At 42.4% G+C, this 17,735-nt stretch overlaps 1 protein-coding gene across 1 annotated transcript; it reads right to left on the reverse strand.

Moving 5' to 3' along the window:
• Positions 1–8,757: 8,757 nt before the first annotated feature.
• LOC141589813 (heat stress transcription factor A-7a-like) lies at positions 8,758–16,624 on the reverse strand. Its single transcript, XM_074410437.1, has 2 exons — positions 16,277–16,624; positions 8,758–9,507 (listed from the first exon to the last, which is right to left on the reverse strand). The coding sequence occupies exons 1-2, from the start codon at positions 16,622–16,624 to the stop codon at positions 8,758–8,760; spliced, it is 1,098 nt and encodes a 365-aa protein (XP_074266538.1).
• Positions 16,625–17,735: the final 1,111 nt, after the last annotated feature.

Raw genomic sequence — 17,735 nt, forward strand, 5'->3', positions numbered from 1 at the left:
TATGGGATCTTGTTGACTTGCCTGCTAAGGTTCGTCCCCTTCAATGCAAATGGCTTTACAAAATAAAGCATTCTGTGGAAGGTCAACAAGATATCTATAAAGCACGACTAGTTGCTAAAGGTTTCACCCAAGTGCCAGGTTTGCATTACGATGAAATTTTTGCACCCGTGGTCATGCTGCGTTCCATTTGGATTATCTTAGCGATTGCCGCTTTTCATGACTATGAAATTTGGCAGATGGATGTGAAAACCGCCTTCTTAAACGGTTATTTGGAGGAAGAGTTGTACATGGTACAACCCGAAGGTTTCATCGATCTAGAACATCCTAAGAAAGTGTGCAAGCTTAAGCGTTCCATTTATGGACTTAAGCAAGCTTCTCGGAGTTTGAATCATCGTTTCGACCAAGTGATAAAAGAGAATGGATTTACTCGATCGGTCGAGGAACCATGTCTATATATCAAGTTGAGTGGGAGCAAGATTGTCTTCCTTATATTGTATGTTGATGACATACTCCTGATTGGGAATGACATACCTCTCTTAACTTCGGTAAAAGTATGGTTGAAGAACCATTTCCAGATGAAAGATCTGGGTGAGGCACAAAGAATTTTGGGCATCCGTATCTATCGAGATAGATCACGTCGGATGTTATCTCTCAGTCAGGAGTCTTATATAGACAAGATTCTAGAGAGATTCAGCATGACTAACTCCAAAAAGGGGTTTCTTCCTATGGCTCCAGTGGTGCATTTGAGCAAGTCTCAGGCACCAGAGACACCGGAAGAGAAAGAGCGCATGACCCGGATTCCTTATGCTTCGGCTATAGGATCAATCATGTATGCAATGATATGCACACGTCCAGACGTGGCATACGCATTGAGTATGACAAGTCGATTCCAACAGCATCCAGGTGAATCACATTGGATGGCTGTCAAGAACATTCTTAAGTACCTACGGAGGACTAAAGATTGGGCATTGACTTATGGAGGCGAACAAAAGCTATGCGCAAGAGGATTCTGTGAGACGCTAGCTTCCAAACGGATCGAGATGACTCGAAAGCTCGGTCCGGATTCGTTTTTACTCTTAATGGCGCTTGATCAGCTGGAAGAGTTCCAAACAAAGTGTTACAGCAGATTCTACGACCGAGTCCGAGTACTATGCCGCGTACGAAGCGCAAAGGAAGCGATATGGATGCGTCAATTCTTACAAGGACTATCTGTAGTGCCTAGTTCGAATGACCCGATCACCATCTATTGCGACAATAGAGGTGCCATCTTCCAGGCTAAGGAGCCCAAGTCTAGCAACAAGTCTAGGCATGTACAACGGAAAGCTCATCTAATCCGAGATTACGTGGAGCAAAAGGAGGTAGTGATAGAAAAGATTGCTACAGATGATAATATAGCAGATCCTCTCACTAAACCATTACGACAAGATAAGCATGAAGGGCATGTTAATTCCATGGGAATTAAACGTGTTCCTGAGTTGTAATACTCTTTTATGGATTAGATTCATTTCCTTGTGTACTTTATACGACATCATCGTTTTGATATTTATATATTTTGTTTTTCATGTGGAATTGTACGACAATTTTGAACACCACAAAGTGAACTGAACAAACATTATATTTTGGTCCTTAATTGCCCACATGAGCTGATAACTCTGGCAATTATTTTGTGACGTTGGTTGATGGTGGGTTCAACGAGCCATAAGTCAAACGGTTGACTGACCAATCACAGAGGCGAGTTATACGGATATCTCGTAGGACACAATTGTGACAACGACGTGGAGTCCTAAATGTTTTATAACACTCGGTGCCAGGTCGTGGATAGGACCTCCATGGTGATCCTAAGAGTCGATTCTTTTGACTATCGACTGTCTCTTGAGAATAAGGCAGATTTTGGGTGACTTTGGTTTCTTTCTCACGGTCATCCGTAACAGGGGGCCAAGTAGATTTTTTCTGGGTCATTTCATGCTGTGCTTATATCGGCAGGGGTCGAGTTGAAGGAAATATTCAGCCTTTATCAGGTACTCGATATTTCTCAGGGCCACTCGAGGAGTCAGAATCGAAATGCATGGCCATGCTCGAATACAGATTCGTTTTATCAGTTAAGTTACTCTCTAGTCGGGGAAACCACTCTTGATACAGATCGATTGTAAAATACGACCTTTGCGGATCCGGATCTGCAAATTGTTTTACATTGAGTGGGAGAAGTTTTAAATGGATATGAGAATCGGTTATCGCACAAACACTTGTACGGACAAGTGGGAGTTTGTTGGAGCCGGTGTCCTCTAGTTAGTGCGGATAACGTTATTGCACGTACACTTGTACGGACAAGTGGGAGTTTGTTGGGGCTGGTGTCCTCCACAATTAGTGCAATGACATATAAATCTCTAAAAGGATCAAAGGGTATACTTTTGTATTTTTATCAGTTGGTCCACGTTTATCAATAACGGTTGGCTTGCTAGATAAGTTTGACGTTATTGTCATACTGATGGCGGTGATCAACTGGTCCCTAAAAGTCACACCTATAGGATACGTTTGAGAGATGTGACAGTATGAAAATACAGTCATGTTGATGCCTAATATGACTAAGCAGTTAGTCGGAGTTATTGACTAATAATTAGTCAAACGCGATGTTGAGATATTTATTTAATACGGATTAAATAATAATGGCTAAGGCGAATTAAGCGGTTAATTCGTAAATTAAATTTAAACGGTTATATTTAATTAATGTATATTGAATTTAATTAATTATACAATATTGTCATTATCGGACATGTATTAATATATCGACTAATTCATGTTACTAGTCGATGTTTTATTATCCGATAACGAGTGACGATTTATAATTAAAAACCCGTCATATACATTTAGCGAATCGAGTCGGGCCACGAGTTAAAATAAGGAGAAAGTGAAAGCCCACTCCCTCCCCTTGCTCACGGTTTGGACGAGATCAACAAAAGGAGAGGGCTTCTCTCCTTTTGACCTAAGCATTTTCATTTGCACGAAAATTAGGGTTTTGGGAAGCATTCTCTCTCAAATCCTAGATCTCACATCAAAAACTCACAAAAACTCTCTCAATATTGCAAGGCAATTAGAGAGTACTTTCTAGCACAAGGGGCATAGTCTCAGACGATCTTGGGTGCAACGATTAGGAGGAAATCTATATTGATTTCTGTTCTTAGGCCGAATTCGAAAAGAACCCGAGGTTGATTCTTGTTCTCTTATCGTTTTATCTTGTTTTTCGTTTATGACAATTATTCACATGCTAAATTTGCGTTATAGTCCTAAATTTTAAGGGTTTTATACGGATATTACCCCACACAAGTACCACCACCCAAGACCTCCAACACAACACAATCACAACCATACATGACAAATGGAAGAATAACATTTAACATATGACTAATTCATGAATCCAATCCCACATGTTATGACTAACAACCCTTCGACTATTCACATGGCATACCAACCGAATCATGAACACACTAACAAGAAAATACACCCAAATATACAAAACACAACATTGAAACCGAGTAGGATAACCTACCTTTTCGCATAATCCATAAGCTAATCGAAATCACCAAGTATCCATCTCATAAAACCATCTCATCGTACATAAATCATATAATAACTATCACAAATCACTCTATACTATAAACCGTAAAATCCCTTATTATTAGTCACTAATTACTCATTTTACATAACCAAATACTAATTAATCTCTCTTCGTAAACCCTAACTCGAAATTACTCATAAGACAAAGAGGAAAAGGTGAGATTTCAACTTACAAAGGTAGATCGGGAATTAGGAGAGGTGTTCCACCATTAATCCAAGCTTGAAGGCCAAGGGAAAGGCATATGGAGCATTTTAGAGAGATGGGCGAGTGTTTTAGAGTAACAAATAAGAAGAAGGAGAATGAAGGAGATAGGGTTTGGATAGGATGAAATCCCGAAATTTCATTCCTCGGGTACAGCACAGCACCACTCGACCGAGTGACCGGTTCACTCGACCGAGTGGCACTCACTCGGTCGAGTATACTTCTACTCGACCGAGTGCCAACTCACTTTGTCCAGTTAGGGTTCTACTCGGTCCACTTGGAGTCTACTAGGTCTAGTTTAGGTCTTACTTGGTCTCGTCGGAGAGGTCATCCTTTACTTCCGAGTATATGTGGGGTCCCTCACATGTCCCTAGGTCCTTTGTGGGTCCCAAATTATCCGAGTATTACAACTGATGAGATGACGGTACATGAATACTATATCAATTTTATTGAGTTATCCACCTACGTCGAAGAACTGCACTTGAGTCAGCAAATCCCTGTTGTCCGATTTGAGAAAGGGTTGACACTGAAAATCTTTGAGAAACTAAAGGCGGGTGTGCTTACTGATTTAAAGGAGGTGTATGGGAGAGTATGTAAGGCATGCGGAGAGATTGATCAACATGGCCAACGAAGCTAAAGAGAAAGTGAGTGAAAAGAAAAAGCTGAAAGCGAGGGTGGTGTTAGTCCAACCACAAGAGCGCTAGCCACACCCAAGCTAGATCATATTCTGAAGGGTCAAACTATGGCGGAGGTTCGAGGTATGGTGGAAATTCGGGTCGGGCTACTGGTGATGGCAAATGGCCGCAATGCTTCAATTGTGGTTGGGTAGGCCACAAACGGTTCGAGTGTATAAGTTATGGAGGAGGATCTTACCAGAGGATGAACCAAGGGAATTCTTATCAAACCCCGACGCAAAGTATGGCTAGCAATCACATGTCCGGGTCTTGGAGCAACCACTGGAGTCATAATTTCAACAATAATGGCTACAACGACGTGGTGGTGCAACGTCTTAGCAACAGAACACCAGAGGGAACCGGACTTATGAGACTATGCCGATAGCTTCAGCCAATATTGTGCAAGGAGGGCAAAAGAGCAGCGGTAAATTGTTCAAGATGGACAAGCACATAACCGAGGAGGATGCGCATGTAGTCACTAGTACTTTTCTAGTCAATCACAAACCTACTTTTGTTTTATTTGATTCGGGTGCTATCCATTTTTTTGTGTCTAAGAGTTATGTGTCAACCTTAAGATTGGGGACCTTTTATCTGGTGGAAGATGAGGTAGTAGTACCGTCGGGGAGTCTGTATTCTTCTCTAAGTTGTTTAAAGATGTGTCTGTAATTGTTGGGGAAGTAGAATTTCCAGTTAATTTATTTGAATTTCCATTGGAGGGGTTTGAGGTTATTGGGGATGGATTGGCTCGGGAGGTATAAAGCCAACATTGATTGTTATTAGTAGAAGGTGTCTTTAAGGGGTCCAAAGGGAGTAAGGGTGTCATATCGAGGTTTTGTGGTGAAACCAAAAGTCAAAATCATCGCCGCAATAACCTTGAAGTCGTGTCTGAGGAAGGGATGTATGATATTGTGTCATATGAGAAATACTCGAGTAGAGGAGTCTAAAGTCATTGATATACCGGTGGTTAGTGAATTTGAGGATGTATTCCCGGATGAGATACCCGAATTACCTCCAAAGAGGGACATTAATTTCAACGTGGAGCTTAAATCGGGAATGAGACCTATATCTAAGGCCCCATACCGAATGAGACCGAAGGAATTGGAAGAGCTGAAGAAGCAGTTGAGTGAAATTTTGTGCAAGGGTTACATCAGACCTAGTGTGTCACCTTGGGGCGCACCAATCCTATTTGAAAAGAAGAAGGATTGTAGTTTGATATTGTGTATCGACTTTGGGGAACTGAACCATGTTACTATCAAGAATCATTATCCATTGACGAGAATTGATGATTTATTCGATCATTTGAGTGGGGCATACGATTGAAGATTTGACGATGTAGCTTGAACTGAACGATGAGATTAGGAAGAAGCAACTAGTAGATCCTAAGATCTAAGAGTGACGAGAGGCCTTAGAGAAGGGTGAAACATCGAGGTTTGCGGTGCGTTCGGATGGTAGCATTAAATTTGATGGGAGATGGTGTATGCTTGGCGATGAGGAGCTTAAGAGGAAAATTATGACTGAGGCTCATTGCACACCTTATTCTGTGTATCCGGATTGTGACAAATTATATAAAGATCTAAAGAAGACATTTTGTGGCCTGGTGTGAAGAAGGAGGTGGCAGAGTTCGTTGATAGGTGTCTAACGTGTCAGAGGGTCAAAGGAGAACATAGAAGGCCGCAAGGTAAAGTACAATATTTAGAGGTGCCTCAGTGGAAGTGGGAGTCGATTTCTATTGACTTCATTGTGGGGTTACCAAGGACATAGAAGGGTAATAATATGAAATGGGTAATCGTTGATCACCTTATCAAGTCAACTCATTTCATACCGATGAAGTAGAGGTGATCAAACGGCCCAAGCCCATTGCCACGGCCCGATTTTTTGAATGGCTTGGGCCTTTTATTTTGGCCCAAAAAAGTTCAATGTACTTTTGGGCAAGATTTGGGCCAAGCGTTTGACCCAAATTTTGGCCTGACCTGGCCCATATTTATTAATTAAGGTTTTCATTTTCTTATAAAGTTTTTTTTAAGTAGCGTTAAGCCGTTAACGTTATAAATAATTCTTAATAAACTCATGTATATATTTATTGAGATTTAAAACCGATGTTTACGTACCAAAGTCATATCTACTAGACATGATTAAGCATTCTAATGTGTCAATGGTTGCCTTTATTATATTGTTGGAGATTAATTTATATGCATTTCATCATACTTTGTACGATTTTTTTTATACTAAGTGTGTTTTAAAGTACTAGTTTAAGGTATTATGAAACTTATCTCGTTCGGTAAGTCGATCGTAAATTTTAGGGCCCGAAAAGCCCATTTAGGCCTGAAAGCCGGATTTAGCTCATAAGGGTCGGGCTTGGTCTCGCTAAATAGGCCCTCATTTGGCCCGGCCTGGCCCACACATATGGGCTAGTTTTGTCATCCTGGCCCGGCCCATGATCAACTCTACGATGAGCACACTTGGAGTAAAGCTGAGTTGGCCAATGGATATAGGAAGCACGTGGTGATATTACATGGGGTATTGAAAAATATTGTGTCTGATTGAGATGCGAGAATTATATCCAGCTTTTGGCAAGAGTTGCAGGATTCGTTGGGGACTAAACTGAACATGAGCACCGCATTTCACCCAGCGACGGATGGATAAACTGAAAGGACCATTCAAACCTTGGAAGATATGTTGAGAGCGTGTGTCATGGAATTTGGGGGTACTTGGGAGGATCGACTGGATCTGATTGAGTACTCATACAATAACAGCTATCACGCAAGTATTGGAATGGCACCATTCGAAACTTTGTTTGGAAGGAGGTGTCGGAGCCCTGTTATGCTAGGACCGCAGATGATACAAGATATGATAGAGTGAGTACATGTGATTTAACAAAAAATAAAAGCGTCACAAGATCGGCACAAGAGCTAAAGCAACTTTAAGTTAATATAATATTACATATATAGCAAAATAAAGAGTACACTAATAGCGACACTCCATAATAAATAATTAATTTGAACAATATTCTTTGTTACTTACATTAGTACTAATTAAGGTAATGACCCGCCCGGAAATAACCTAACTCAATGTGACTCGACAGCTTGACATCCGAAATTGACCAATAACCAAAATGATCTGATCCGATTCGATTTGATCCGACCCGACCCAAAATGTGTGGCAGACTCGAAACAGCACAACCCAAATTGACCCGACCCGACCCAAACCCAAACCCAAACCCAAACCCAAACCCAAACCCAAACCCAAACCTAAGCCTAAACCTGGCCCAATTGACCCATTTCCACCTGTAGGTGAAATTAGACCTGACAAAGCTGATCCGACCTGAATAACCTGACCCGATAACACTGACCCAAGACCCGAAAATGACCCGAAATGCATCACCCGAAAGTGATCCGACAGACCCGAAGTAACCCAACCGAAAATGATCCGACCCAAAGTGACCCAAAATTCCCCGATTGACCCAAAATTACCCGAAATGACACCCAAGACCCGAAAATGACCCGAAATGCATCACCCGAAAGTGATCCGACAAACCCGAAGTGACCCAACCGAAAATGATCCGACCCAAAGTGACCCAAAATTCCCCGATTGACCCAAAATTACCCGAAATGACACAAAATGACCTAACTAAGGCAAAATCATGACCCGAAATGACCCAATCGACTCAGATTGACCCGATCCGAAGTGACCCGGCCCAAAAATGACCTGACCCGAAAGTGACCCGATAAGTTAATGACTCCAAAATGTTCCGACCCAACCGGCCCCGACCCGAATGACCCATTTGCCAGGGCTAGGTGAAATCATAGTGCCATAGGGAGCCTCTACAATATGATCCTCTTCTTCATAGTGGATTTCTCCATTCCGCTATTGTGGCGTCTGCATTTTCCTATTGCCCTGCTCAACAAGGTGATGACAACTTCAGCGACATAGTTTTCAAAACAGGAATTATAAAACCAAACAACGGTTATTTACATGTACAAGTCATCAGCGATCGGACTTGGCTGGGAGACCGAGTAGGCATCCCACTTCCTAACCAAGAGTGGCCTGTTCGAATTTCGTCAACTACCATGTGGGAGGATTCCCTTGCCTCCAGTCCTCCACACAGAGCTATTTTACCATAATGTCAGAGTCTTCTGTTTATGGCTAACTAGAGCGGTGTCTAAAGTACATGGTCTTACACCGAGGATCAACAAGGGTTAACAATTCAAGCCAAAGTCAGTGAGTACTTTTTCGGCTCCATTTAAAATGGAAATCAACAAGGGTTAACAATTACGGAGTACCTGATCCTGGACAAGCCACTTGACCAATACTATTAACTAAGCTCCCCAAAGGTGGCTTTGCAATCAAATCCTGTAATTCATGAATGAACGTGGTATGATTAGCATCGATCACATCCTCTTCATTTTCCTGGCATATCACATCATTTTCCATTAGCTTTTCCCACATTATGTAGTTTCCAGATAACAAGTCAGGGTTACTAGTTCCCGATGTCACGCATGGAGAACTGTCTGGCATAGAGCGAGTGCCTAAATCAACCAGATCATCCTCGTGGCAACAATCTAGGTTTGGGTTTACGTTTATCAAAAGCGGGTCATCATCGAGGCTGTCACCCGAGGCTAATTTACGCCTCTTAAAGGCCTGATGTCCATTTTCCAAACATTTCTTTTGCTTGTATTTCTGCAGCTGCTGCAGAAACAAAGGAGTATTTTTCATTGCCTTTGCTATAAACAGTAGGGACTCCTTTTGCTTCCTTTCGACGCATTTCAGTCTCTCCTCCGTGATTGCCAAAGACTCTTTCGAGCTAAGTACTTGCTGCTTCAGACCATGAATCGTGGCCTTTAACTCCTCGTGCTCTAGCTTAAGCTTTTCAATTTCAGTCTCTCTTTGGAACTTTGACCTTGAGTTATCGTTCGTGATACAGTGGTTTCTCCTCTTTATGGCCTTCAGCAAGTGTTTCTTGTCTTTCCGAAAAGCTGCATTTGCAAACTCCCATTTGTCGAAATGGACTTTTGTGAATCCCTATACGAAATCAAAACAAACACGAACGAATGGATATCAACACTTTCTAATTTTTCACTTGGAAATTGAGGAACAAAGACTCGCTAGCTAATTAGATGAAAATGATATCCATATATACAAGGAATTTAACCAATCATACCAAGACTGAAACTGAAGCGCGCGTTCAGTTAGAGCATCAATGACAGAAGAAAAAGCAAATTATCCGTCACAATTGGTTCCACCTGGCAAAGCTGACTCGAGACCCAAAATTGCCTGGCCCCGAACACAAATTGACCTGACCCAAACTGGCCAAACTTTAATTGACCCAATGTTGACGTGTCCGGCCTAAAAACACTCTTCTTGTAATTGACCCGCCCCGAAATGATTCGAAATGACCCGAAATTACAAGTTTTAGCTCATATCTATCTATACAATAATATAAAAAGGTAAACTTGAGCAATAACTTGAATGACACGTGGAACAACACACACTCTTCCAGATGGTTCTTATTTCGGTAGGCCATCGCGCTTGGTATATATATACTCGCCGTCTACTCCCAAAATGCTTCATATTTAATTGTTGATTGTTGTTCTTATAATTAATGTTTTAAGTTGTTTTAAGCATTTATCTGGTAGAATTTAAAACGATCACACTATTTTTAAAATGTTGAGGATCATGGCTTTGAGGTTTATCATCCCCAAACTCTTATTAGTTATTTTGTGTTGTTTACTGCATGGGGTTGAGTCTATCTAACTGCATGTGTTGTTTAAGCAGTTTTTTTGTGTTATATGGCGTAATGGTCACAGATGACATTTGTCTTCTTTTGAAGCATTACTGAATGTGCCAACTGCCAACTTAGTTGATATATATATGCATGGATGGAAATTCCTTTTTGGAGTTTTACTTATAACTCAATAATTGGTTCTTCGATATGATTTTCTATGGCATTCTTGCTGATTTTATATATAGTCGCTTTGTTTTTTTCCTATTTTTCCCAGATCAGAAAGTTCTGATTAACTGTGTGCTATATAAAAGGTATGTTATCTTGCTTCGTTATATCTTAAGGATTACATATGTATATATTTCACATATTTTACGGTTTTTTTATTCATAATAATTAATACCTCCGTCTCATTCATTTATTTACTACTCCCTCTTATTCACTATTTTGTTCCCCTTTGTTGTGGGCACAAGGTTTTAAGAGGGGATTACAGTATGAACTGTGAGTTGGGTGGAGTTTGGTGATAGAAGAAATGAATGAATAATTAGGAATTAAATAAGGAATTGTGAGTTAGGTGGAGTTTGGTGATAGGAGAGACGGATAAATAATTATGAATTAAATAAGGAATTGTGAGTTGGGTGGGCTTTGGTGATAGGAAAGATAAATGAATAAAATAAGAGTAAAATTTCCAAAAAAGGAAATGGTAGGAAAACCTTAATAATTCGTTTAAGAAAATAGGGAAGAAAATGGTGAATAGGAGGGAGTATTATTTTTTTTTTGCTTGAGGGTCATTTTGATAAATGGTAAGCAAATATGGAGGGAGTAGAAGTTCTTTGCGTTTACATGTTCATTAAGATTGCTTTTAGGATAATGTTTTGTTCTTTAACAATCTAGATTGCAGAAAAGTAGTAATTTGAATAATTCAGAATTACTGTTGTTTAATGAGGTTCACTATACGAAAAAAACTACCCATTTATAAAAGTATTGAAGATTATCGTGACCATGATTTATGGGAAGCGATATATTAGAAGCGACATTTAAATAAGAGTTGCTTCATCAATTCAGGTTTGCTAGAAAGAGAAGTTCATTGTTCATATGTAACGAGGCATGGACAATTTGAGCAGGTTTGACACACAACACAAAGACCGAAAGACAGTCGATATCAACTGAACAAGGAGCGGACAGATGCAATAGAAGCGACAAGGTCATAAAACTTAACCCAACCAAATTAAATGACTCATTTTGAACAATTAGAACACAAATTTGCAGCCCTTCACATTACGTTGAAACGTCTGAAATATTAATGACATAATGTCTATTGGATCTTGTGTCATATGTAACCTTTCCAATAAGGTTATCACAATGTCAATATAGCCTACTATTAGTCTATGACTGTCTTTCTCCTTGAATTAGAAAATTTCAACCTTTTCATTATTTATCTGTTATGTTAGGGGTTAATGCTATGCTTTTGTTTCATAGATTTGAGACATGTGCCTACGTATAGGCTAAGTGTGACGATCCGCACACTTGAACCCTTAGATTTATTTATCCTTATGTAATTTCTTTTCCCTTGTACATTTGTAGTAAGTATTTTCTTAGTAGTTTTAGAATAGGTTTCCATAAATAGGTATATCGCTATTCTGAACTAAACTTGTAAATTCAATGTTTCCTGCTACCAGGACCAAATAATCAAATTTGCCTCTTTGAGAGGTGCTAGTCAATGAAAAACCGCTTCTCATCCAAAAGCTTGTTGTTGCTTGTTGCTTGCTTTCAATAATCGTATTGCTTACTTTTATTGCTTTCGTGTGTCGGACTTGATAATCGTGACTAGGATTCCCGACACACACCGACCCGAGACCCGAGTATCGTGCTAGTGGGCGATCCCTCACTAGTACGAAGACCCTTGTCGCTTGCATCTTGCCTTGAGACGGGCAAGGGTGCGCGCCACGGTCCGGCAAAAGTAGCGGACCGTGACATTTGGTATCGAGCCGGTCTTCGGACGGGCGTGCAAGCCGCATTTGTTCATCGAGATCGAGAAAATGGGCGAAACAATCGAGGACCGAGTGGATGCCTTAGAGGACGCAATCGACGTCAAGCTTCCCAAACTCGAGGACATCGTTATGCGGATGGCTGCGAGCCTCGAGGAGTTGCAAAAGACGGTTTGTGACCTTGAGACGAAGGTGGACGGGATGGACACCCGCATCCAAGTGATCAGTGGTGCGATCCCCGACGATCGGGAGGAAGAGATCAATCATCTGCATCGAAAGGTTGAGATGTTAGAGAACACGTGTGCCACGCTCGTGAAAGCGGTGGCTAATGACGGGAAATACGTGCAGGGAGCCATAAGGTGAAGGCACCTCCACCTCGTGCCTACGATGGGGCGAGGATTGAAAGCGGTCGATAACTTTATCTTCGATATGGAGCAATACTTCCGAGTAAGTGGGCTCGACGAAGACGCGGAAGTTGTCACGGCAAGTATGTATCTAGTCGACGATGCCAAGATGTGGTGGAGGGCTAGGTACAAGGAAATCGATGCGGGCACGATTACGGTGACATCGTGGGCCGACTTCAAGAGGATCTTGAAGGATCACTTCTACCCCGAGAACACGGAGTTTGTTGCTCGGAAGAAGTTGAAGGAAATCAAGCACACCAAATCAATCCGGGAATATGTGAGGGAATTCTCAGCCTACATGCTCGAGATTAGCAAAATGTCCGAGACGGATAGGACATTCGAGTTCATTGACGGGTTGAAGAGGTGGGCACAACAAGAGGTCATGAGGCAGAATCCCAAAACTCTGTCTTCGGCCATATCGGCTGCGGAGTGCCTACTCGACTTTCACGGAGAGCGAGAGGCACCAAGAGTGGTGGCACCAACGGGAAATCGGTGCGTCACGAGTGGGTACAATGGACAAAGGCCACAAAACAGCGCCATTTCCGTTGGGAGCAGTCGGTTCCGCTCGCAAGGAAGTCAAGCCCAATCGGCGAGCACTACAAACTCGCCCTCAAGTTCGTCTTCGAAGGCGGGAAACTCTACCGCTTCCACAACGAAGAGACCGTTCGCGTGTTTTGTGTGCAAGGGTCCTCACAAGATGGCCGATTGTCCGAACCAAGCGGAGTTCAATGCCATGTTCAAGAAGATGCCGAAAGGGGCTCAAGAACGTCTTGATGGGGCGTTGGCCGTCTATCACCAAGAGTGTAACGAAGACTCGAGTGATGATGAAGACCAACCACAGATGGGCTCACTCCAACGGATCAGCGCGATGGGGAAATACGAAGATTCCTCCGCCAAGAAATCCAACGGGCTCATGTACGTGGACATGATGGTGAATGGGAAGCACGCACGAGCTTTGATCGACTCGGGTGCCTCCCACAACTTTGTTACGAGAGAAGAAGCTGATCGGTTGGGGCTAGTTTTGCGGGATGCTGTTGCTTGAAGCCGGCGGTCAATGGGAAAATGAGACGCATCCAAGGAGTGGCTAAGAAGGTCGCGGTCCAAGTGGGTGAGTGGGCGGGGGAGCTCGACTTCACCACCGTTCATTTGGATGACTTCAAGTTAGTACTCGGGATGCGTTCTTTGAGAAAGCATTGGTGGTATTGAAACCGAGTGACGGATCGATGCTATTAATGGGGTCTATCGTAGTGAAGACGGTAGACAGCGACGAAGACAAGGGGCAGCATCGAATTTCGGCTATGAGGGTGATACCGACGCCGAAACAAGGGATGCGACCTTGGAGAATGCCTAAAGGTTCGGTGGAGCCGAGGGCGAACAAGACCCAGGCTAACTACGATGCTAAGTGGCCTGGGGGACGAAAGAAGAGTCTACCCCCTCACCGAGGAGTAGACAATGAGGGCAGAGATGCCCAAAGAAGTAGGCCTCGTACCATCAGGGGGCCGCGTCGATGTCTTTGAGTCGACGTCCTGGTTTGCGGGTCGATCGACCCAAGAGATAAGGCCTCGTACGATTAGGGGGCGCGTCGATGTGTTGAATCGACGTCCTGGTTTGCGGGTCGGTCGACCCAAGAGAGAAGGCCTCGTACCATCAGGGGGCCGCGCCGAAATGCTGATTCGGCGTCTGGAGATCTCACATTCCCTTGATTGCGAGTCTTTGAAGTGAGGAGAGACAAAGTGAAGGTCCGTTGGAGCCAGTACTTGGAGAAAGCCCGAGAGAGCACTTTTCAAGCAGCGGCAAAGTGGGCGTTCCCGAGAGACAAGGAGCACGTGGTGGACTTGGAGAACATGATGTTCGGCAGCTTCTATGTCAAGGAACTCCAGCCTATCCTTGAAGGGACGAAGAGGCCAGTCATTGTTTGGGACGAAGCGCACATTCAAGCCGAGTTGTACAAGCCAATCCCCAACACTTTGCATGGACAGTCGAGCTCACCGAGGATGTCTCACTTTGAAGCACCGTTCAAGATTTTTTGTGTTGCCGAGGGCGGCAACAGATTAGGTGGGGGAGAGTGTGACGATCCGCACACTTGAACCCTTAGATTTATTTATGCTTATGTAATTTCTTTTCCCTTGTACATTTGTAGTAAGTATTTTCTTAGTAGTTTTAGAATAGGTTTCCATAAATAGGTATATCGCTATTCTGAACTAAACTTGTAAATTCAATGTTTCCTGCTACCAGGACCAAATAATCAAATTTGCCTCTTTGAGAGGTGCTAGTCAATGAAAAACCGCTTCTCATCCAAAAGCTTGTTGTTGCTTGTTGCTTGCTTTCAATAATCGTATTGCTTACTTTTATTGCTTTCGTGTGTCGGACTTGATAATCGTGACTAGGATTCCCGACACACACCGACCCGAGACCCGAGTATCGTGCTAGTGGGCGATCCCTCACTAGTACGAAGACCCTTGTCGCTTGCATCTTGCCTTGAGACGGGCAAGGGTGCGCGCCACGGTCCGGCAAAAGTAGCGGACCGTGACACTAAGGACGAACACTTCTGATGTAAATTGTAAGGGTTACCTAGAGAAGAATTGGAAGAAGCATTAACACTAGGCACACGGTTGTTCATAATATTGACAAATTGTTATTCACATATTTCCGGGAATAAGAGTACATGTACGGACGTACCTCACAACTAAATACAGATTAGCAACTAATAAGTAATAACAACTTAAGCTTAGAAAATGAACGAACTACACAACTACATAGGATTGCTATTGAAGAGCTAGCAAAAAAACGCACAATATTTAATAAGTCCGTGAATTTCACGGGTAATAAAACTAGTTAATATATTATATATCAAAATAAATGGTTGATTGGTTGCTACATTCCATAATACTATTAAGTATTAACCAGAAAATGACCTGACCTAAAGTGATCCAAATGGCCAAACACGAAATAACCCCACAATTTGACGTCCGAAATTGGCCCCAAACCTGAAACGACCCGACCCAAAAACGAAATGTGTGGGAGGGATCTGAAATAATCCAACCCCGATTGACCCATTTACCATCTCTAAAATTGATCCACATTGGCCGTCAAAATATACATACTCCAGTATATTAGTAAACCATGAAAGCTTGGTTGTATGCAGAAACCCAAAGTTCCATATGTGAGGGTTGTCCCACATTGGTAAAAGAGGAGAAGAATTACCACTTTATAAGGCAAGGGGCTGCTCCCCCTATTGCCAATTGATTTTAAGAGTGGAACCCTCTTGGGCTGCATTGTGTGGACTCTTTCTCTTCCGTTTGGGTGCGGCCAGGCCCGTTGTTGAATTTAACATGGTATTAGAGCTCATGGCTAAAGACCTGGGTTTCATGGGCCAAGTTAGACCTGGGTTTCATGGGCCAAGTTTACAGCTGGACGAGCAAAGTTACTTTGCTCAAAAGTGGGCGAGTATGAAGAAACCCACCCAAAGTCCTACATGTGATGTGGACTCTTACCGTTGTTGAATTTAACAATGTTTTTCTACGGTCTATAGTTTTCTCTCGTATATAATCCATACAATTGAGCGTCAAATGTATAAGACGGTTTTACTTAAAGCAATTAGCCACTTAGAAAAGAACAAAGTAGAATGAAATGAATATATGGAGTACATAGGGTAAAAAGAGTGGATGAAATGTTACATAGGTGTTAAGCTGCCTGACAAAACTGGAGAAATTACTGTGCTTGAAATACTTAGGAAGCAAAAGAGTGGCAAATTTATGAGGATCCCAGACTACAAAAGTAACACCATTATTACCCCATGAAATGATATCATCTATTTCTGGGTTTTCCACCATTTCATATGTCTTTGCCAAAAACGGAGGCGGACCCACATCGAGTAACTTGTCAAACGGCTTTGGCGAAACGGAAACACCACCGCCATTTTTACCGAATACAAACAACTCTTGGAGTTCTACTTCATCTTCATTATTCTCCTCCTCTTTGATTGAGATGAGATTGATGTTGTTAGTGAGGCCCGTCAATTCCATGGCGGAATTCGATAGAATTAAAAACAAGGAGAGAAATATGGGTGTGATGCAGTGATGGTGAAAGAGTGGAGTGGAGAGGTGGGGAAGAAGACAAAGAGTGTTGTACAAGTATGACTTAAAAAGGAAGGGGAACGATAACAACGGTTTGTCATTGTTGGAAATTGTGTGACAACTTGCCATTTGTAGCGCTCTGCTGCTGCCCTGTGCATTTTTGGTACTCATGATTTAATAGAGGCGGACAACGGGCCGGTTTGGTGCGGGCCGGGCTAGGTTGTAGGCGGGTCCGGTTGGTCTGGGAGGTGGTGGCCCCGAACTAGCCGGTTGGCGCTTAGGCAAAATGGGCGAAAAAGGGGGCGGGCCAGGTAGACTGGACGGGTTTGGGTAGTGTGGGTTGGGGTAAAGAGAGCCTGGGACCGGCCTGGGTATAGGGGCGGGCTGGGCGGACCATGGGAGCGGGTCAGCGGGATGAGGAATTGTTGATCCGGTTGGACGGGTCGGGCTGGCCAACCCGCACTGTTGTCTACCTCTACTCATTTTTTTTTTGGGAAGAATTGTCTACCTCTACTCATGGATAATCAAAACCGCCAATATTTATGAATGGCAGTGTCACTTTTGAATCCTGATCATGTGGATATTCATTCAATCACTCGAAATTAAATGGGTGGGAAATGAATGACGATTTTTATTTGAATTTAGGGTGGAATATGGATATTCACGTCTTTATTGTTCCCTTCCCTGACAAATTTTATCCACAATTATTGGGTCCTTTCTAAATTTAGTAATGAAAAATTTTAATTATCTAATAGGCCCAAGATAACTAACTACCACGCACCATAATCTCCATAAAATCAATATCTCAACTCTTCTAAGGGGTAAAGTTGGTGGTTCATTATTTTCCCTAAATCTTCCAAATATAAAAAAAAAGGGGACAATAAAAATGAGATAAAAGGAGCAATAATTATTTAGATTGAAACTAACTTGTAATATAAATTTTATAGAATTTTTTTCTAAAATGAGTTTAAAACCCAAAGAAATTATCAAAAGGGGTTGAGTTTCAAAATAATTACTCAAAATGGGTCCACGTCAGCCCGAAACTAGCCTCGGATTCAAA

Source organism: Silene latifolia, chromosome 7, assembly GCF_048544455.1.
Source record: "Silene latifolia isolate original U9 population chromosome 7, ASM4854445v1, whole genome shotgun sequence".
Lineage (NCBI taxonomy): Eukaryota > Viridiplantae > Streptophyta > Magnoliopsida > Caryophyllales > Caryophyllaceae > Silene > Silene latifolia.

What these genes read in the sequence shown, in the direction of transcription:
- LOC141589813 (XM_074410437.1), bottom strand. Translation starts at nt 16,624, where the DNA reads ATGGAATTGACGGGCCTCACTAACAACATCAATCTCATCTCAATCAAA. An exon ending in TCAGGCAGCTTAACACCTAT is followed by an intron (nt 9,508 to 16,276) that starts GTAACATTTCAT and finishes GATTTCGTATAG; the next exon opens with GGATTCACAAAAGTCCATTT.